Below are 23,595 nucleotides of genomic sequence, written 5' to 3' on the forward strand. Positions count from 1 at the left end.
ATTAACTTTTACAACGCGTATGCCACAAGCGTTCGTGAAGAGATCGGTCGAAATCCGAAACTGGACAGTAGAGGGCGTGAGTGGCTGAATTGGAAGACTTTTCACGTGAAGTATGATTACGAGTGGGAATACAACGCTGCGACAATGCCGGCACACACAACCTATCTTATTTGTCTTATGATATTATGGTCACTCTTCAGGATTTAAAGGAGCAATACTTGATGGAATTATGGCAATAATTAGGAATAAACACTTTTTTGGTTTTTTAAGAGGGAGAAAATTACTTAGGATGATAAAATAGCTGATCTTGCTTCCGACTTTGGTGGTCTAAAAAAATTGGAAGGTTACAAGCAAAAAAACTAAAATATTGCACGGCAGTTTGAAAAAAGTTTGGCATAAAACATCAGTCCCTATTCAGACAAATTCTTTGGATTTAAAATTCTCTCCTGGGTAGGAGTGTGATTGGGAAGAACAAAAAAGTGCTGCATTTAAGTTTCTACATTTTGACTAGCCTACCCCAAAGAAGATGAATTCCCACATTTTGACATTTTTTTCTCCTTCGTTTGTTCAAGTCCTTTTGCAAAGTTTTTTGAGGGGGGGGGTGTATGAAAAGACCTCACACCCCTCCACCATCTTCCCATAGCTTCAACTGATCCCTTGATTATGCAAAAAACAAAAGTATCAGTAACTTGCCAATTGTAAAAACATGGAATGTATTTCAGATGGTGGAATCGAAAAAGATAAATGAATGAAAAGTTAAAAGCAACTAAAATCCAAATTGATCAAAATTTGACAGATATATACATAGTTATTACTAGTACTAAGAAAAATTGTTAAATTTTAGAAACTTTAGGAATATTATTTGAAGTTTCTGATCAATGGCTTTGTGGAATCCATCTTTTGCATGTCAATATTAAAAAGAAAAAAAGAAGGAGGGAGGGGGGGGGGTGTTGGTGGGTAGGGGTGCAGATTGTTGGCTAAACAAGGTAAGAACAAGTGTATTCATGGAAGTGTTTTCCAAACTTATTGTTCAATGGATGAAGAGGCAGGAGAACATTTTAATGTATTCTATTAAACTTCTAAAAAAAAAATGAAGAGTACTAAGCTTGTGAATATTCGGTGTGAACTTGCCGTATACATCTCTTGTGCCAAACGTGTGGTCGAGGTCTGTTTTGTATGATTTAATGTAGTAGTTGTGAGTGAGTCACCAAGCATATGACTGTCAAAGTCAACCATGAAGTTTCCAAAGATACTACCTTTTTTCATGTTGTGAATAATAGTCGGTATTCAATTTGTTTGATGGACAGAACACATCATTTGTACAAAACTTCAAATTTCACATTCAGTATTCTCTTTTTGTATTGTTGCTACCGTACTTAAGGGCAACAATACACGAATCACTTTGTCAAATTCCGTGTTTGTGGCGTTACACAAGTCGAATCACGTTGTTAACAAAAAACCTTTCTCAAAATACGATTTTTCGTGAACGTATTTTCCTACAAACTTGGCCTCAAATTTTCCTGCCATTTTTTTTGCCTACTTGATTCAGAAATGTTTTTTTTTTCTTTGTGTGGTACTGTAGGTCTTTCAAAACGTCAGCATGGAAATGTATCTCCTTTAAAAGAAAGATAGTGCCTCTAAAAAATTTCCCGAAAAGTAACAAATCTATTATATATTTGGGGAAGAAATTTTTTTTTTTAATTTTTTTTTTTTTTTTGTATTCATTTTTTGGTTTTGCCAAGAATTATAGTATTCATTTATGATGTATTCAGCCTTTTCCATGTTGGTCTTTTCTTGTAATATTTTATGGAATTCAGCAATCGTATTCAATGTTGACCTTGACGGCGTCCCAAGCCGACTAATGAGTTATTACTCTAACCGCTCTTTTGAAATTTTTCATAGAGATAGAAGCTAGTGTAACATGAAAGTATTCACCCTTTATAGAACCTTGAACTAGGAGACTCCTACCAAGGGGTTTCTATGTCTACTTGTACTCATTCTTGTTGAACTCATTCCTGTTGTACTCATTCTTGTTGTACTCATTCCTGTTGTACTCTTAGTACTCTGCACTAAGGTACTAAAATGTACATGGTTATGACAACTGGGTTCTATGTAATAACACAGTACTGAAATGATATCATACGCAGTATATATGCTAATAAGTTCCCCCACCCCCCCCACCCCCCTCAAATTTATATCTGTATAAATGTCCATCACCATGTTAATTTGTGTAATTGATGTTGTTCTAAGAAATCTTGTTTCCTGTGGCATATATTCTTGCAATCATTGCAAAGAATATTTTATATGTTATCCAATCGTAAAGTGCTGTGTAAATTGCTATACAAATGTATAGATGTATTTAGCAGTTTTAGCACACACAGAGAACCATAGTATTTTATAAGAGACATAGTTCGTAGCCTTGAACAGTGCTACACAAAATTTGAACACTGAAATTATTTCTCGAAAAGTGCTGAGGAAAATGATTGGGTAAAACGTGTTGTGGGCTGTGAGGTATTTCCTTGTAGGTAGTCTTGTTAACGCTGATATTAATAATAACATGTATCAAGTGGAAACCGACTCTTAAACCAAATATTTCAAACACTTCTAATTTGTTTAATTTCTTCTTTTTTACCTCTTGATTTTGTGAACAATTATGTCAGTCTTGTAAGAGGACACAAGTAAATTACGTTAAAATCATTTTGAAACCTTGGATTAAATATTCTACTGGAAAGAGATTGATAGAAAACTTTCATTTTTAATTTTGTTCGACTACTTCAACTAATTCAGTGTGACTGTATATATATGGAATTTTATAAGATTTTAGAAATAGCCAATGGTATTCAGATAACGTTGAATTATGTCTTTCACAGTGTTTGATATTAATTGTAAGTTGTCTTACCAGTTCCTCAATGAACTATGATTGATCATGATTATTGATATTAACTATTATTGATCATGGTATTCTATATGTGCTGGAAGTCTAGCATTTGTTATTTCTGTCACCATGAGTGAAACCAATAGGGGTTACTGTTTGGGAATCCATTTGGATTCACTGCTGGTTTATCTTTTGTTTGATGTAACACTTCTTGTAATAGGGATCTCAAGCCATGCCAAATATCAATAGAGGTGGCAGTCATGTCGGTCCTATCTAATCAGTAGAGGTGGCAGTCATGTCGGTCCTATCTAGTTCGGAGATTCTTGACAGGCTGCAGTTTCTGACTGCAGATCATAACTGTAGTATTGTGAGTTGATCACAGTACAGTGTAGTATAGTACAGTGTACAGTACAGTATAGTAGTATATTACAGTATGTACAGTGTAGTACAGTATAGTATAGTGTAGAACATTGTATTACAGTAGTACAGTATGTAGTAGTGCCTACAGTGTAGCACAGTAGAGTAGTACAGTCAAGTATAGTACAGTGTAGTACAGAGTAGTATAGTACAGTGTGGTACAGTACAGTGTAGTGCAGTATAGTACAGTATAGTGTAGTACAGAGTAGTATAGTACAGTGTAGTACAGTATAGTGTAGTACAGAGTAGTATAGTACAGTGTAGTGCAGTATAGTATAGTGCAGTGTAGTATAGTACAGTGTAGTACAGTACAGTACAGTGTGGTACAGTATTACAGTACAGTGTGGTACAGTACTGTATAGTACAGAGTAGTATAGTACAGTGTAGTGCAGTATAGTATAGTAGTATAGTATAGTACAGTGCGGTACAGTACTGTGTAGTACTGTGTAGTATAGTACAGTGTAGTACAGTGTAGTGCAGTATAGTATAGTACAGTGTGGTGCAGTACAGTGTGGTACAGTATAGTATAGTACAGTGTAGTAAGTACAGTGTGGTACAGTATAGTGTAGTACAGTACAGTGTAGTACAGTACAGTGTAGTGCAGTATAGTATAGTACAGTGTGGTGCAGTACAGTGTGGTACAGTACTGTGTAGTACAGTATAGTGTAGTACAGTGTAGTACAGAGTAGTATAGTACAGTGTAGTACAGTACAGTGTAGTGCAGTATAGTATAGTACAGTGTGGTACAGTACTGTGTAGTACAGTATAGTGTAGTGCAGAATAGTACAGTACAGTATAGTAAGCAAAGTTTCAAGAGAAAGTGATTGTTTCATGCACCATAACTTGTGTTTCCTGAAGCCCTTGGCTTCATTCAATGAACCAAGTGGATAGACTAGTCACTCACCCAGCCCTACTGTTTGCAAGTTCATGAAATGTGTAGTAATGCTTGTAAGAGCTCACATGTGACTATGTTACTTTGAATCAGAGATCTGAAAACAGAATAGATCATGCGTAGCAGGACGGTAGGACTGATATGACGTCGTCTTTGTAGAAACGGCTGGAGAACCCCATAGTTTTCACATTCTTACTATTTTAGATGGAAGGCTTGTATGGATGCATTTCTTGTTAAATTTATCTTCAATTTTTCTTGGATTCCAAAGAAGAAATTTTGTATAAAGTTGACGTTCTAACTTTAGCTGCTTATATACATATTTATGAAATGTATTCTTCTTTTTTTTTTAACATTTGATGAAATTTTTTAATTATGTCAATTCATTCAAGGTGATTTTCATAAACTGGTATTTATTGAATGTCTAGTGAATCTCACAAAGTGATTTCCTAGGATTGGTCGTAATCAAAAGCTAATTAGTATTCTCATATTACTCATGAATTCATTTCTTTGGTTCCATAAGTGAAATAATTTAATCCAGTTTATTCATTGATCTGTATTCACAGAAATAAATTCACATGAGCTTCATCAATATGCAAAGATTTCTATTCAGCTGCTTATATTTCATGTGTTTTTTTCTTCAGTATTTATATTACGAAGAAAAATGAATCTGTTTTTGGTTTCCATAATAATCATAACCTATGCATTCATGATGGCGTATGTATGTGTGAGTGCGATTGTAAACACGATATCTCAAAAAGGATAAGTCAGACCAATTTGATATTTAAGATGTAGAAGTACCACATTGAGTACAAGAAGCCTATTGTTTTCGGTGGAGGTCTTGGGGTCACCCGGGGTTAAATTGTGAAAACCTTGTAAGCATGATATCTCAAGAATGAAAGCTTGGTTCCAGGGGAGGTTTTAGCACCAATTGAAAGTGGGGTTCTATCAAATTTTAGGCCTGAAAAAGCCTTATAAATTATGCTAAAATGGCTATCTATCTATCTATATATATATACACACATATATATATATATACACACATATATATATATATATATATATCATAGACTTCAATTTTTGTCCCAAAATCGAGACTTTGGATTTTTGCCAAAATCACGCATATGGATCAGGGGGTCCTTCTGATTCTACAGAAGGGATACAATGGTAACTATTTATTCCGGATTGCTTTTGTCTCCGTAGGCCAATGCTGATTTCTATGAGGTGCCTTTAAAATTGTAACACTGAGATCCTTGTTTTTATTCAAAAATACGGGTAAGAGGTAAGCAATAGTTTACGTTTGTTTATGTCGATATGCCCCGTTTTGCCAATATTTATTGGCTCAAAGTTAAATCGTCCCCAGAATTATATATTTCTGTCAAAGAAGCATAGAGAAAATCGGAACATTTCAAAGACATTACATTTAGGGTTATTTCTCTCTCATTATATTATAGCACTACCTATTACATTTAACATGAAGGGATTTCTGTGAATAAATTGCTAAGAGGTTGGTAAGGGGAGGGAGTGGGTGGGTTAGGGCGTTTTCATTTCCACAATAGTTGAAGATGTCATTACCCAAAGGTGTTGGTACAGTATAACCAACTTTCTTTACCGAAGTGGGTAGAGTTCCCATTTTTTTTTTTTTTTTTAATGATCTAAATTATTTTGAGGTCAAGGCAACGTTTCCTGAATCTTTTTAGCTCATTTCGCGGCGCGGTTGAAAACTATTAATATACATCAACCTAACAACAGAATCGGGCAGTATTTTATCACCCTCCGTTCCATTTTTGAAGAAAAAATTACGATTAAAACATTGAACACTTCTATCGCTTTGCATACAATTTCCGTGGAACAACACAAAACCGGAAAACATTTATGAATAACAAAGGTTTGATTTGACTGCTTTGAAATCACGTAGCACTGGCAAGATGCGTCGAGCGCCCTCTACAGCCTCTTTTTTTCGTCAGTTTTCAACTTCAGAGGAACAATAGAAAACCGAAAAACATTTAGGACAAACAAAGGATTCTCAAACCTTTGTTCGTACTAAAAGTTTTTCGGTTGTCTATTGTTCCTCTGAAGTTGAAAACTGACCAAAAAAGAGGCCGCTAGAGGTCATTGCTATATTGATCATTAAAACAACTTTTGCGATGAGATTCGCAGCGAACTCAATAAATTATCTTGACCAACATGTTTAATGACGTTAGGCCTATGTTATGAGACCATTTGAATTGTTTCGTCGTAAATGTAATGATTTCAAATGGATATGCATCTAGCATGTCATTGTTAGTTTATCTTCGGTCAGACGTACACGGTCGTGGTCAAAGGTTAAGTTAAACCTGTTTGAACGTAGCAGCCACTAAGAGCAGCCACTAACAGCAGCCAATAGTGTATACATCAACGTTACACGCCGTTGGCCACTGATGTTTGTACACTGTGACGAGCGCTGGGTACGCTGTGGCGGTAAAGTGGATCCCCAGCAGCCACTAAGGGCAGCCTAAATTAGCGGACAATAACAAGACTGCTACTTTTTCGTACCTGTTTTAAAGCGATCATAATTAACGCTATGAATACTGTAAAATGCCAATAATTGCACCATATGAGAGATGAGTTGTTGCTCTTTCATGTAATATAATTTTGGAATTTAATGGTGGACGAAATCTGCATCCATATTGAACTGAAACTTGTGATCCTACCAAATCTTGTGGAGAAAGGCGTAAATTGCGGCAATTTTTATACCATTGTTTTTCTTTTTTTTTTCAAATGTCTAAACAATTAATTTATGAGAATATGCAACAGTCAAGAGGGGTACAATGACGATGTTAAGTTATTCCTCTTATACGTGGTATGAAAAAACAGCCAGTAACACTTTGATTTATTGAAATTCGATGGCTACAAACCGTGTGATCCTAACAGGAGTGGGAAGCAAATGGGAAAATTAGCTCGAAACGCGCGGTAATGTGTTATGATCCAAACGTATTATTATTTCAAAATCGGTTAATTTGAGTTATCGACCTAGTTAGGAGGTCCGGTTAGCATCAAATCAAAGAAAACAATTTCTTCTTTCACGTGTAATACCTACTATCGGTAACAAAGCCGATTTTTTTTGACCAAAAGTGGCCTAAACGTTTTAAAATATTGATTTTTTTTTCTTCTTCTTCAAAATCAATTAATTCTAGTTATGGAACCTACTGGCATGTCTGGTTAGCACCACATTAAAGTAGAAAGGTTCATCTTTCACGTGGTATACCTCTACTATCGGTAACAAAAATGATTTCTTGACCAAAAATTGTCTTAAAGTTTTAACCCCGATACGGACATCTCTAAACGCGCTGTATATACGTAGTGTGTAATGATAAGAAAAATGGTTAATTTTTATTTTTTCAAAATCGATTAACTTTAGTTATGGAGCCTACTGGCATGTCTGGTTAGCACCACATTAAAGTAGAAAGGTTCATCTTTCACGTGGTATACCTCTACTATCGGTAACAAAAATGATTTCTTGACCAAAAATTGCCTTAAAGTTTTAACCCCGATACGGACATCTCTAAACGCGCTGTATATACGTAGTGTGTAATGATCAGAAAAATGGTTAATTTTTATTTTTTCAAAATCGATTAACTTTAGTTATGGAGCCTACTGGCATGTCCGGTTAGCACCAATTTAAAGTAGACAGGTTCATCTTTCACGTGGTATACCTCTACTATCGGTAACAAAAATGATTTCTTGACCAAAAATTGCCTTAAAGTTTTAACCCCGATACGGACATCTCTAAACGCGCTGTATATACGTAATGTGTAATGATAAGAAAAATGGTTAATTTTTATTTTTTCAAAATCGATTAACTTTAGTTATGGAGCCTACTGGCATGTCCGGTTAGCATCACATTAAAGTAGACAGGTTCATCTTTCACGTGATATACCTCTACTATCGGTAACAAAAATGATTTCTTGACCAAAAATTGCCTTAAAGTTTTAACCCCGATACGGACATCTCTAAACGCGCTGTATATACGTAGTGTGTAATGATCCCAAAAATGATTTTTTTCCCCTCCAAAATCGATTAACTTTAGTTATGGAGCCTACTAGGATGTCCGGTTAGCACAACATTAAAGTAGACAGGTTCATCTTTTACGTGGCATACCTCTACCATCGGTAACAAAAATGATTTCTTGACCAAAAATGGCCTTAAAGTTTTAACCCCGATACGGACATCTCTAAACGCGCTGTATATACGTAGTGTGTAATGGTCAGAAAAATGGTTAATTTTTATTTTTTTTCAAAATCGATTAACTTTAGTTATGGAGCCTACTGGCATGTCCGGTTAGCACCACATTAAAGTAGAAAGGTTCCTCTTTCACGTGGTATACCTCTGCTATCGGTAACAAAAATGATTTCTTGACCAAAAATTGCCTTAAAGTTTTAACCCCGATACGGACATCTCTAAACGCGCTGTATATACGTAATGTGTAATGATAAGAAAAATTGTCAATTTTTATTTTTTCAAAATCGATTAACTTTAGTTATGGAGCCTACTGGCATGTCCGGTTAGCATAACATTAAAGTAGAAAGTTTCCTCTTTCACGTGGTATACCTCTACTATCGGTAACAAAAATGATTTCTTGACCAAAAATTGCCTTAAAGTTTTAACCCCGATACGGACATCTCTAAACGCGCTGTATATACGTAATGTGTAATGATAAGAAAAATGGTTAATTTTTATTTTTTCAAAATCGATTAACTTTAGTTATGGAGCCTACTGGCATGTCCGGTTAGCACCACATTAAAGTAGAAAGGTTCATCTTTCACGTGGTATACGTCTACTATCGGTAACAAAAATGATTTCTTGACCAAAAATTGCCTTAAAGTTTTAACCCCGATACGGACATCTCTAAACGCGCTGTATATACGTAGTGTGTAATGATCAGAAAAATGGTTAATTTTTATTTTTTCATAATCGATTAACTTTAGTTATGGAGCCTACTGGCATGTCCGGTTAGCACCACATTAAAGTAGACAGGTTCATCTTTCACGTGATATACCTCTACTATCGGTAACAAAAATGATTTCTTGACCAAAAATTGCCTTAAAGTTTTAACCCCGATACGGACATCTCTAAACGCGCTGTATATACGTAGTGTGTAATGATCAGAAAAATGGTTAATTTTTATTTTTTTCAAAATCGATTAACTTTAGTTATGGAGCCTACTGGCATGTCCGGTTAGCATCACATTAAAGTAGAAAGGTTCCTCTTTCACGTGGTATATCTCTACTATCGGTAACAAAAATGATTTCTTGACCAAAAATTGCCTTAAAGTTTTAACCCCGATACGGACATCTCTAAACGCGCTGTATATCTAATGTGTAATGATCCCAAAAATGATTTTTTTTCCCCCCTCCAAAATCGATTAACTTTAGTTATGGAGCCTACTAGGATGTCCGGTTAGCACAACATTAAAGTAGACAGGTTCATCTTTCACGTGATATACCTCTACTATCGGTAACAAAAATGATTTCTTGACCAAAAATGGCCTTAAAGTTTTAACCCCGATACGGACATCTCTAAACGCGCTGTATATACGTAATGTGTAATGATAAGAAAAATGGTTAATTTTTATTTTTTCAAAATCGATTAACTTTAGATATGGAGCCTACTGGCATGTCCGGTTAGCATCACATTAAAGTAGAAATTTTCCTCTTTCATGTGGTATACCTCTGCTATCGGTAACAAAAATGATTTCTTGACCAAAAATTGCCTTAAAGTTTTAACCCCGATACGGACATCTCTAAACGCGCTGTATATACGTAATGTGTAATGATAAGAAAAATGGTTAATTTTTATTTTTTCAAAATCGATTAACTTTAGTTATGGAGCCTACTGGCATGTCCGGTTAGCACCACATTAAAGTAGAAAGGTTCATCTTTCACGTGGTATACGTCTACTATCGGTAACAAAAATGATTTCTTGACCAAAAATTGCCTTAAAGTTTTAACCCCGATACGGACATCTCTAAACGCGCTGTATATACGTAGTGTGTAATGATCAGAAAAATGGTTAATTTATATTTTTTTCAAAATCGATTAACTTTAGTTATGGAGCCTACTAGGATGTCCGAATAGGACCACATTAAAGTAGAAAGTTTCCTCTTTCACGTGGTATACCTCTACTATCGGTAACAAAAATGATTTCTTGACCAAAAGTGGCCTTAAAGTTTTAACCGTGATACGGACATCTCTAAACGCGCTGTATATACGTTATGTGTAATGATCCAAAAAATGATTAATTCCTGTGTGGGCAATTGGGCCTTTGAGGTTGCTGCATGGGTCCCGTTACAGTTAAAATATGAAGTCGTTGGTATTTTTGGATACCGCAATGTCCAATAGGGCCAACACCTCTAAACGAATTATCCTGCTTTTTGTTAACATAATCAAATCACGTGTGGGCCATGGGCCCTTGAGGTTGTCTGGGCCATGGTAGAGGATAAATTTGTAGTCATAGGTTTTTCTTTTTTTAATACCCGACAACCTTATGGTCCAGCGCCAATAAAAAGAAATCATCCTGCTCTCTTTTCACATGATTAAATCATGTGTGGGCCACGGGCCCTTTCTGGCTGCTGTATGGGTCCTGGTACATCATAAAGTTGTTGTTATTAGTATTTTTGGATACCCCAATTTCCAAAGGGTCCAATGCCACTTTAAGAATCACCCTGCTCTCATTTCACATAAATGAATCATATGTGGGCCACAGGCCTTTTTTGGTTGCTGCCTGCATGGGCCCATGTACATCATAAAGTTGCTGTAATTAGTATTTTGGGACACCCCAATGTTTAACTGGTGTACCGCAAAATGAATTATCCTTGTCTCTTTTCGCATGATTAATACCATTTTGATGGGCCCTTCTGCAGGGCCCGTCACAAGGTACAATTACTGTCATTGCTATGGTTCTAAAAGTATCTTACTTTGAGTTTTATCCAGCGCTTTTGCCTTGCGTCTTTCACATGATTAAATCAACATTTGAGCCCCCTATTTTAATTGAAGGCACATTTAGACTACATACACGCACATTGTGCGGCACGGCAGCAACACATAACCTTGAATCCTGGTCATAAACGGACATAAGCTGCCCATTAAACCCTCTGTCTCTTTTCAAATCTTCTGGGTTCCCGGTCCAGTTGAGTATCGAATCGATGCAGACTGGGTTGAAAGTAAACGCGGGCCAAGTGCAGTGCAATGCAATAAACTAGGCTCACATCACTGCAAGATGCGAGCCATCATAATGACGTCACAGGTCGATTTACTGCAAATTTATCCTCTACCATGGCCCAGACAACCTCAAGGGCCCATGGCCCACGCGTGATTTGATCATGTGCAAAGACACAAGGATTATTCTATAGTTGCATTGGACCCTTTATACATTGGAAAAAACAAAAAAATACCATCTACGACTTTTATCTGTACCGGGCCCCAGGCAACAGCCATAAAGTGCCCATGGCCCACACATGATTTGATTATGTTAACAAAATCAGGATAATTCTTTTAGAGGTGTTGGCCCTATTGGACATTGCGGTATCTAAAAATACCAACGACTTCATTTTTAACTGTAACGGGGCCCATGCAGCAACCTCAAAGGCCCAATTGCCCACACAGGAATTAATCATTTTTTGGATCATTACACATAACGTATATATATATATATGTTGAATTTGACATGTTGATAGACGTAATGACATATTGGTATTTTGTCTCGATATGTTCATATGGAATTGTAACATGTTGATATCGAATTGGACATATATATTAACTTGGACACTCCACTTTCTTTTTCGACATTTATGGAACGTTTGGCTCTCCGTACTCTTCGACTGTCTTTGTGTTATGTTATCACTTAGTTTTGTATGAACTGATCATCTGATCACTGTATCGTCTCTGTATTCCAATCAAGTCTTGGTAATAAACAGAAAGTAATTCATCAATTCTTTTCATGTTGCGATCACTCAGCTGATTAGATTTAAGAACTTTCATTCTCGATTCAGCATGACCAATTGTTCGTGGTACCGAAACTTTACGAACGTTTCTGGTAATACTATTTATATCTACATCTATATTAGTATGTCGGTTCAAGTCACCGAGAAGTAACCCAGACCAAAAAGCAGATGACGGTAATAAAACAGTCTCCAATTCTTTCATAAGTACTGGAGAGTAAAATAGATTGGGATCATACATTTGTTCTTGTATTCACTGGCGGATCCAAGGGGGGGCCAAGGGGGGCCATGCCCCCCCAAAGGTGAGCAAAAAAGTGTTTCCGAACATCCGCTAAATCGTATGATTGGAAATTAAAAAAAATCGAGAGGGATAGCAATGGTAGACTAGTCTAAACCTTTTCGTTTTCTGGTTTAAAATTAAATGCAGAGCTCCCAACTGACCCGCAATTCGCGGGAATTAGACCCGCAGTCTAACACCCAAACCCGCTGACCCGCACAAGCGTCCGAAAAAAACCGCATTGTAATTGTCAAGTATACATAAAACAATTTGCATCGAATTTTGTATGAGCATATGAGCATGTATGTATGAGCATGAGGATTTACAGTTTAACACCATTTTGCAGTTACAGGCTGGTTGTAAGAAATTTATAACCTATGAGAAATAAAATTTCTTGAGAAAGATGATCCCAACTTTGTTTTATAAATATTTTAGAAAATTACACCTGGGAAACATTTTTTTTAGAAGTAAATTAACATCACCATTGTACACTTTTGTCGCACCAAATTGCATCTGAGGGCATTCAGCAATAGAAAATTTTGGATGTAACTAAGTGTGAATATAGGGTTTGTCATGTCTCATAGAGAGTCTGTTTAACTTATAAGACGTTTTATTGTTGTGATAATATTACAAATTATACTTTTACAAAGAGGTAATGAGAAGAGAGATTAATATCGTCAGTCATTCTTTAGAACCTCAAGATCATACTGCAGGATGATTCGTACAGACTCCACACAGACTCCATGTTGGTTATATGGTCTTATGGTACGATGTGAAGATTTTCTTGTCATGCCTCAAAAAGGAAAATGACTAACTTCTTTTGAAAGAAAATACAGTACGACGAAAAGTTATCAATTTTATTTGATTACATATTTTGTCTATATAGTCTGATATTTCGGTACAGGTGGAGCACAGAAGTAGATTTGATACAAAGAGTAGCTATGGAGCACAAATATTCAGTTTGTTCCGACAAGAAGGACAAAATTGAATCATAAATAAATCTAATCAAGAAATCAGTTTTAGGGGTCTGTATCGGGGTTAAAACTTTAAGGTCACTTTTGGTCAAGAAATCATTTTTGTTACCGATAGTAGAGGAATACCACGTAAAAGAGGAACCTTTCTACTTCAATGTGAAGCTAACCGGACATCCTAGTAGGCTCCATAACTAAAGTAAATCGATTTTGAAAAAAATAAAAATTAACCATTTTTCTGATCATTACACATTACGTATATACAGCGCGTTTAGAGAAGGGTCTGTATCGGGGTTAAAACTTCAAGGTCACTTTTGGTCAAGAAATCAGTTTTGTTACCGATAGTAGAGGTATACCACGTAAAAGAGGAACCTTTCTACTTTAATGTGGTGCTTACCGGACATCCTAGTAGGCTCCATAACTAAAGTAAATCGATTTTGAAAAAAATAAAAATAATAAATTTTTCTGATCATTACACATTACGAATATACAGCGCGTTTAGAGAAGGGTCTGTATCGGGGTTAAAACTTCAAGGTCACTTTTGGTCAAGAAATCATTTTTGTTACCGATAGTAGAGGTATACCACGTAAAAGAGGAACCTTTCTACTTTAATGTGGTGCTAACCGGACATGCCAGTAGGCTCCATAACTAAAGTTAATCGATTTTGAAGGGAATAAAAATTAACCATTTTTCTGATCATTACACATAACGTATATACAGCGCGTTTAGAGAAGGGTCTGTATCGGGGTTAAAACTTTAAGGTCACTTTTGGTCAAGAAATCATTTTTGTTACCGATAGTAGAGGTATACCTCGTAAAAGAGGAACATTTCTACTTTAATGTGGTGCTAACCGGACATCCTAGTAGGCTCCATAACTAAAGTAAATCGATTTTGAAAAAAATAAAAATTAACCATTTTTCTGATCATTACACATTACGTATATACAGCGCGTTTAGAGAAGGGTCTGTATCGGGGTTAAAACTTCAAGGTCACTTTTGGTCAAGAAATCATTTTTGTTACCGATAGTAGAGGTATACCACGTAAAAGAGGAACCTTTCTACTTTAATGTGGTGCTAACCGGACATCCTAGTAGGCTCTATAACTAAAGTTAATCGATTTTGAAAAAAATAAAAATTAACCATTTTTCTGATCATTACACATTACGTATATACGGCGCGTTTAGAGAAGGGTCTGTATCGGGGTTAAAACTTTAAGGTCACTTTTGGTCAAGAAATCATTTTTGTTACCGATAGTAGAGGTATACCACGTAAAAGAGGAACCTTTCTACTTTAATGTGGTGCTAACCGGGCATCCTAGTAGGCTCCATAACTAAAGTTAATTGATTTTGAAAAAAATAAAAATCATAAATTTTTCTGATCATTACACATAACGTATATACGGCGCGTTTAGAGAAGGGTCTGTATCGGGGTTAAAACTTTAAGGTCACTTTTGGTCAAGAAATCATTTTTGTTACCGATAGTAGAGGTAAACCACGTAAAAGAGGAACCTTTCTACTTTCATGTGGTGCTAACCGGGCATCCTAGTAGGCTCCATAACTAAAGTTAATTGATTTTGAAAAAAATATAAATCAACCATTTTTCTGATCATTACACATTACGAATATACAGCGCGTTTAGAGAAGGGTCTGTATCGGGGTTAAACTTTAAGGTCACTTTTGGTCAAGAAATCATTTTTGTTACCGATAGTAGAGGTATACCACGTAAAAGAGGAACCTTTCTACTTTCATGTGGTGCTAAGCGGACATCCTAGTAGGCTCCATAACTAAAGTTAATCGATTTTGAAAAAAAAAAAAAAAAATTAACCATTTTTCTGATCATTACACATTACGTATATACAGCGCGTTTGGAGATGTCCGTATCGGGGTTAAAACTTTAAGGTCACTTTTGGTCAAGAAATCATTTTTGTTACCGATAGTAGAGGCATACCACGTGAAAGATGAACCTGTCTACTTTAATATGGTGCTAACCGGACATCCTAGTAGGCTCCATAACTAAAGTAAATCGATTTTGAAAAAAATATAAATCAACCATTTTTCTGATCATTACACATAACGTATATACAGCGCGTTTAGAGAAGGGTCTGTATCGGGGTTAAAACTTCAAGGTCACTTTTGGTCAAGAAATCATTTTTGTTACCGATAGTAGAGGTATATCACGTGAAAGATGAACCTGTCTACTTTAATATGGTGCTAACCGGACATCCTAGTAGGCTCCATAACTAAAGTTAATCGATTTTGAAGGGAAAAAAAATCATTTTTTTTAGATCATTACACCTTAGATACAGCGCGTTTAGAGATGTCCGTATCGGGGTTAAAACTTTAAGGCCACTTTTGGTCAAGAAATCATTTTTGTTACCGATAGTAGAGGTATACCACGTGAAAGATGAACCTGTCTACTTTAATATGGTGCTAACCGGACATCCTAGTAGGCTCCATAACTAAAGTTAATCGATTTTGAAAAAAAAATCATTTTTCTGATCATTACACATCTTAAGTATATACAGTGCGTTTGGGGTTTTTATTGTCACCAATCTAGCGTTTTTTCGTCAACTGTCGCTGGTAACACTGGTTATAACAAACACACACGACCGCAGTTGTAGTACTGTGTGTCATGTCTTACTGTCCTTTTTTTCTTAGTGGCTGCTGTTAGTGTCTGCTCTTAGTGGCTGCTACCTTCAATGAGGCTTAAGTTAAGGAGCGCGAATTATGATCTGGATATATAGCTCACGAAAGGTTGCACGAGCAGTGCAGTTCGCTTCCTGGCAGCCCTTGGCTAACAATTCATACGTAATTGTAATTTGTAGCCTAATCTGTATGGGGAGTAACTGCCAAATCATGTGAATGGCAGATATGTTCACCAGCTCGAAGGTTGTTTTGTGGAGCAAGTTAGGACTTCACGTTGTTTGAGTCAGCGAGCGTGAGAAATTAGGCTAGCCTATCATATAATAAGTATCACTAAGGCCAAACGATAGGCTAGCTCACGTAGGCACTTGCGTCTATAGGCCTAGCCTAGGCCTAGTAAGTTGGAATGCTAACCTAGGCCTAATATGATACAAAGTGGCTATTCTTACGACTAGTTGTAACGATAATTCCCTTTTGCGCATGCGCAGTTGCTATTTTTACAACTAGGAGTACTATTTTTACGACCAGGAGTAACAATAATTTCCAGTTAGGGTTAGGGTTAGGGTTGCATTGAGGGTTAGGGTTAGGGTTACCCCTAGCCTACTACATGCGCAGTTGCTTTTTTTACTTTAAATTCGCATGAATTCGCCGATGTCGTAAGAATAGTTTATAAATAATTGTTACGACTAGTCGTAAGAATAGCCACGGCCAATATGATATTCACTAGACAATTTACGTAAGTAAAGTAGGCCTAAGTCACTTTATATCTTCCGACAAAATACTAGACCTAGCTGGTTGGGCCTAATTACTTTCTGGTTAAGGCTAGTACAGTTAGGGTAGGCCTAACTTAATTGTCTTTAAATTCCTACCAGAGTAGCATACCATAGCCTAGGCTATGCCATCTAGCACTTAACAGTAACAACTAACACATCCTCAAGAAACTCGCAGCCGGACAAATTAGCTTAGGATGAAAGCTCTCTCTCTTTGCTTTTTCCCCCCTTCATGACAGGCAAGGCCGGCTCCTGTTAGATAATTAATTATTTTTAGGGGTTGAACTGATGTTTTTCAGGGGAGGAAAGAAAGACGGCTTGGCTGTGGAAAGAATTCATTTAGGTAGTGAAGCAACTGTACGTAGTATTAGTAAATGTATCTTGTGATTTAGGAGTTTGGTGAAAGAAAGGAACATATTTCAAAGAGACACTTGTAGTAAATGAAGAAACTGGTAAATGGGAAAACAACGATTTTAGGGGAGGAACCAAGGAAGGCATACCTAGTATAGGCTAAATTTTCTATATTATTTCATTCCCACAATGAATGCCATACAAGCAAACAACCCATTACCACTATGAATTCCACGCATGTAAATTACCCCATGTTCGCATCCAATCCTATGCACACAAACCGACCTATTCACAAACACTTTTTATCTTCCAATCACTGAACAGTTACACAAGTAAGGTACCTGGTCACATTTTCTATTTTCCTTCATACTATCACAACTTTCTTTAGCTTAATACTCTACAAAGAAAATATGCCATCAGAGCCTACAGAACAACAGTCTCCTCCCTTGAAAATAGTATGTTAGTTTCCTTAACCATGTAATTTTTCACCCTTAACATTACCTTTCTCCCTTAAATCAGTTATTCCACTTAAAACATGTATTCTTTCCACATAGCCTAGCCAATATGCCTCCCATGAAAAACCTTAGTTAACTCCCATGAAAATTGTACTTGACTCCCCTATGATGTAGGGGAGGTAAGTTACTCAACTTTTTAGTGGGAGGAAAATGTTGTTAGGGGAGGGAAAAATGGCCCCAGGCTAGGCCTACCACCAAATGAAAATGGGAAAACCTAGGCTAGCCTACCAAAGGGGAGGCTAGATAGAGATGAGGACGAACTAGCCTATCCTAGGTTTCTTATACAAGCAACAGTACTTTGTAAAATGAAATTCTCAAGCAATTAGGCCTAGCTCTGTGGTCTAATTGATGTTGGTGATGGTTCAAGTATGAAGAAAACTCTCCATGCAAGCTGATGTTACCTAGCGTAGGCAACTAAATTGATATATATGTATTAATTTGATATTTTGACCTGAAGCTAGGCTTAACAGTATTGGTCCAACTCTAGGCATATCTTTATCAGATCATAGACTTCTTTTAATGCCTAAGGCATGATTTTATGGTCGGCAGAACTGTTTCACTGAAACTTTGATTATTATTAAACCGAATTTGAACTTTGCTAAGTTGACCTCTCATTGTTGAGTAATTGTCTTTAGTTTGGTTTTTAATTTGAAAACATTGATTGAAAGTTGTGAAGAACACAACTCATGGTAAACACATATTAAGAGTATTGAGAGATAAGTACAATATATAGTATCTCTGTCCTTGTTGATATAGAATATTACTACACAGGTGCTAGAAGTCATGGAAGCACATGAGGGTTTACCATGAATATACCAATATGTTGTTCGTACTTGTGTAATGCTGAAAAGCCAGTTTTCATCTTTGCTAAGTGTACATGTTGTAGCTTAAGTGTCGGTCCTTATATCACTTGTCAAGTTTCTCGTTTCAAGAATGATGTTTATTTCAGAAATTTTTCAATTTTCCAGTTCTTCATGAATGTGCTTGCCAAGTTTGTTTAAACTAGCACATGTTGCTCAAAAATTGTTTGGCTGATGAAATGTTCTCAAAATTGTATTGCATTCATTCCTTACTTGACCATTACAGTGAACAATGTGCATCAAAGGAAGTTTTGGCATTTTATGAAGTGCTCCATAGGTTTGATAGCAATGTCTAGTAAGGTTCATTAATGAGTCATATTACAAGTATTAAAAATAAACAGGCACTTAGTAACAAAAAGAGGTACAGTTTATTCATGTTTGTAAACATTTATCGGAAAGGTATGTGCATACGCAAACTGGAAGATGATCTAATGTAAAACTACTAAACAAAACTACTAAAATTTATTTGACACCATAGGTATATATACATACTGTATTGCTTTTATATTTGTCTTTACAGCATTGCATTGGCCACACTGCTTCACAAGAAGACCCCATGAACTGTGACTGTAACATCCTGCTGGAGGTCTGAGACATTGAAGATTCTGTAATGCTTCCGTTTGGGTATGCAGTTTACTATAGTAACACAGAAATATTTAAGCTCTGGTATTCGTTTCGTTTATTTCTGCCACCAAACCACAATGATATTCATTTGTTTATACATAGTTATATCAATGAGGCAGCAGTCAGGGTTGTTTAGGTAGTCAGGGGAGGGAGGGGAGGAAGGGAGGGAGTGTATAAAAATTAGTCTAGTTGCAATGTCTACAGTATCTGCTTTCCAATGTATGAAATCTTCTTATCTTTTATAATACTGTCTCAGGTTAAAGAAGAAGATGAAGAAATTGGAAGGAAAATTGTGAGTCTTGGATGTCTGTAAAGAAATTGGAGAAAAAGTAAGATTCAAGGGAAACAGTGTGAGCCAGTATCATGAACATCAGTCTTGTCCTCTCAACAGTTGATTGTTGTCAAGATCAGTGCTAAATGTAGGAGACACGGTGCCTTAGCCTGTTGGAACCAGTCGGTATTTGGTGTGGTCTGTTTTTGTGCTAAACGTATGAGACACAGTGCCTTAGCCTATTGAAAAAAGTCGGTAATTGGTGTGGTGTGTTTTTGTGCTAATTGTATGAGACACGGTGCCTTAGCCTTATGGAACCAGTCGGTATTTGGTGTGGTCTGTTTTTGTGCTAAATGTACGAGACACGGTGCCTTAGACTGTTGGAACCAGTCGGTATTTGATGTGTTTTTTTTGTGTGCTAAACTACTATTCTTACAGAAAGGCTGAACAAGTTCCATGATAGTTTGAACATAGTTACACATTCCACTCATTCCAAGCAACCATGACAACATCAAAATGAAGCTAATTGGTGTCTTAGTTTAGTGGCATGAGATGGTAATTAATGTAACTTTTGTGCTAAATTATTGAGACATGGTGCCTTAGTTTATTGGTATTAGTTTTTAATTAGTGTTGTCTGTTTTTTGCCAAATGTAGGAGACATTGTGCCTTAGCCTGTTTGAACCAGTAGGTAGTTGGTGTTGCCTGTTTTTGTGCTAAATGTATAAGACCTCAGCCTTAGCCTATTGGAACCAGTCGGTAATTGGAACCAGTCGGTAATTGGTGTGGTGTGCTTGTATTAAATTGATCAGTTCTGCCTTAGTTTATTGATATGAGTTGCTAATTAGTGTGGTCTGTTTTGTGCTAAATTAATGAGACCCGTTGCCTTAGTTTGTTGGAATGAATTTGTAATAAATATTTTGGTTGTCTTAAATTGATGATTGTTGCCTTAGTTTGTTGGAAATAGTTGCCAATTAGTATGGTCTGGGTTGTGGAAAATTAATAAGACATTGTACCTAGTTTGATGGAACGAGTTGGTATTTAGTGAGGTCTTTTTTGAGAGTTCTTCAAACCAGTGTCCAATAACTTTGATCTGACCATATAATTCCATTTCTTTCACAAAATGCCTCTCTAGAAGAGTACACATCTTTTGCCTCACGGCTGACAGTTTGGTTGTTAACAGGGTTTGACTTTTTTACTTTTGCTGTTACTTTGAGGAAAAGTGACTAATTTGTTTTGTATTCCTCTCCTTTCATCAGAGATCTGTGGCCTATATTGCTCAACAAGCTTGGATCCAAAATGATACCGTGAGAGGAAACGTTCTGTTTGGGAAAGATCTCAACTCCACCAAATACGAGAAGATCCTTCAAGCCTGTCCTCTACAGAGAGATCTGGAAGTGTTATCTGGAGGTGATTCAATAGAAATTGGAGAAAAATTAAGTTTCAAGGGAAACATCATTGTGAGCCAGAATCATTAACATCAGTCTTGTCCTCTCAACAGTTGATTGTTGTCAAGATCAGTGCTAACTGTAGGAAACACGGTGCCTTAGCCTGTTGGAACCAGTCGGTATTTGGTGTTGTCTGTTTTTGTGCTAAACCTACGAGACACAGTGCCTTAGCCTGTTGGAACCAGTAGGTATTTGGTGTGGTCTGTTTCGTGATAAATTAAAGAGACATTGTGCCTTAGTTTGTTGGAATGAGTAGCTAATTAGTGTGGTCTGTTTGTGCTTAATTGAAGAGGAGTGCTGTGATAATTTGTTGGTAATTAATGTGGTGTGTTTGTATTAAATTTATAAGTTTTGCCTTAGTTTATTGATATGAGTTGCTAACTACTGTGGTCTGTTTTGTGCTAAATTAATGAGACCTGGTGCCTTAGTTTGTTGGAATCATTTGAAATTAGTAATTTGGTTGTCTTAAATTGATGATTGTTGCCTTAGGTTGTTGGAAAGAGTTGCCAACTAGTGTGGTCTGGGTTGTGGTAAATTAAAAAGACAGTTGATTGTTGTCAAGATCAGAAAACTCAAAGATGAGCTGATTTGATGGAAAAACACCAGCTAAGCTGGAAAGCTGCAATATACAGTCAAGGTTAGTCATAAGAAAGAATGGTTCCTAAAAATGTTATATATATTTACTAATGTTTCCACCAGTAAAGTTTCAATCACAGCCTAAACTTTGTTGGAATTAGTTGCTAAGTAGTGCTTTATGTTTTGTGCTAAATGTACAAGACTTATTTGGAAGAAAATTGGCTCATTTCTTTTGCATTCCTCTCCTTTCCTTAGGGTTCTGTGGACTATATTGAACAACAGTTAGCTTTTTGACATAGCACCACCCCATCATCCTTCACTATGACTTATCCACCATTTACAGAATGTACACGTCCTTGGATACCAACACAAGGCTACCGAGTACACTTTCGATTCATAGTGGGTCTCTTCAAAAGGAGTTCCTATTCTTTCCATCCGCCGTCTTAGGCTGCAGACTAATTCTTTCTGGTAAGTGAAGTCTATGATCAATTTCATTGTATAGAAGCCATTTAAAACCCGTAGGGAGGTGCTGTTTTGCCAATATGACAACCCCTTACCTACCTATAACCGCCCTCCTAGTCGAAAACCTAAACCTCTCTGATTTTGACATAGACATTAATGACTGGATCCCTGTACAAAAATAGCAGAAAAAGACAACGTCCAAACTCCGTTGAAATAAACCCATCTCCTAACTCCAAACCAACCACCAAAAAGTCCGCTCAAACAATCATTGTATCAGGAATCTTACCAGAACTATCAAATAACCCAATAACCCTTGATAAACTAATCAATGAAGAAAAACCAAATGCCATGTTCTCAAATATAAACCGTCTTCTTAGTAACGACATCCTAATCACCCCCATGACCCTAAATCTGCAAATATCCTCCTGAAACCATGGACGCAAAAGACTAAACTAGGCAACCCCAAACCAAGAATCCCCCAAAAAGTAAGACAAAGAAACTTCTCTGTAGTAGCCTGTGGCATAAACCCTGAAATTCAAATCAAAGATATTGAACAAGAACTCAAAGACCAAGAATACACCCCAATACAACTAAAAGACTCATTAGTCATGCCACAAACAATCCAACTTGGAAAGTAAAAATAAGGTTTGAAGAACAAGAACCTCAACAATCCCTAATCAAACAAGAATACCAAGAACCCCCAAATCACTCAATGTTTCAAATGTCAAGTTTTTGGACACGCCCACCATACTTGAAAAAATCAAACCAGATGTCTCAGATGTTGCGAAAACCAGGGTTTTTTTTCACTGTCACCGAGACGACGCTCAATGAAGCTGAACAGGTGGTTGTAGGTTTTTACCCATTTATTTAAACGCATGGTTTCAACAAGACCACGATGAAAACTAGAAAGTAAAGATATCAAAACATCAATATACAAACATTGGTGAAATAAACATATGAATTGAACAAATCAATAATACATAACATAATAATGCATAATATTTCTCCTTATAAATAATGCACAAAAGGAAGAAGTACAACAAATAACATTTGGTAACATGAAACAAGACATAGAGAAAGATTGGCGACAATTACAATCTTGATAATTAACTTACAATCGTTACCGGCAAAACCAACAGCACGACAAACTGCGGTGTACAGGGGTTTACATGGATTAACTGCGGCTTTCTGGGGTTAACGGCGGCTTTCTGGAGAATGTACAGAATACCAACAAAAAATAACCTCTGGCGAGATATTCTACTCCAGATTCTCTTACAAATAAGCAAACAACAAATACACAAAAAAAGGCAATCAAAATAACAGGCACAAGCATACAGCAAAATCACATTAAAGGCAAATATCTATAATGGGATATTAAAAGAGATATACAATTACAATATCAAGCCCCTTAATACTTATATAAAACATTGAGAATACTTACATACTAAGGAACAGTGCTACAGGAACACATGCGACGCCTCTCTGAACCAGGAGAGGAGTGAAGCATGTGCACCTCACAATACGCAAGTATACATCGATTACGTAAGAAACGGCGGAGAGCGACAGGGACTGTTCCATTATACATTAGGGGGTTAATACCAATGTAATACTAGACCGAACCCCCACTACGACTTGTACTTGAATTAGTCTATAGGCTACAGTATCAGTAATAG

The 23,595-nt window shown here is 36.5% G+C and overlaps 2 protein-coding genes across 2 annotated transcripts in view; both read left to right on the forward strand.

The window, feature by feature from the left end:
• Positions 1–4,769, forward strand: part of LOC139962545 (xaa-Pro aminopeptidase 1-like) — a 39,818-nt gene extending 35,049 nt beyond the window's left edge. The window contains exon 23 of the mRNA XM_071962634.1: positions 1–4,769. Within this exon, the coding sequence (XP_071818735.1) occupies positions 1–207 (207 nt within the window). The 3' untranslated portion in view covers positions 208–4,769.
• Positions 3,171–23,595, forward strand: part of LOC139963148 (signal recognition particle subunit SRP68-like) — a 26,352-nt gene continuing 5,927 nt past the window's right edge. The window contains exons 1-2 of the mRNA XM_071963694.1: positions 3,171–3,242; positions 20,696–20,896. Of these exons, the coding sequence (XP_071819795.1) occupies positions 3,171–3,242; positions 20,696–20,896 (273 nt within the window). The remainder of the gene's footprint in view (positions 3,243–20,695; positions 20,897–23,595) is intronic.

The sequence above is a fragment of the Apostichopus japonicus genome, chromosome 21 (assembly GCF_037975245.1).
Source record: "Apostichopus japonicus isolate 1M-3 chromosome 21, ASM3797524v1, whole genome shotgun sequence".
In the NCBI taxonomy this organism is placed as follows: domain Eukaryota; kingdom Metazoa; phylum Echinodermata; class Holothuroidea; order Aspidochirotida; family Stichopodidae; genus Apostichopus; species Apostichopus japonicus.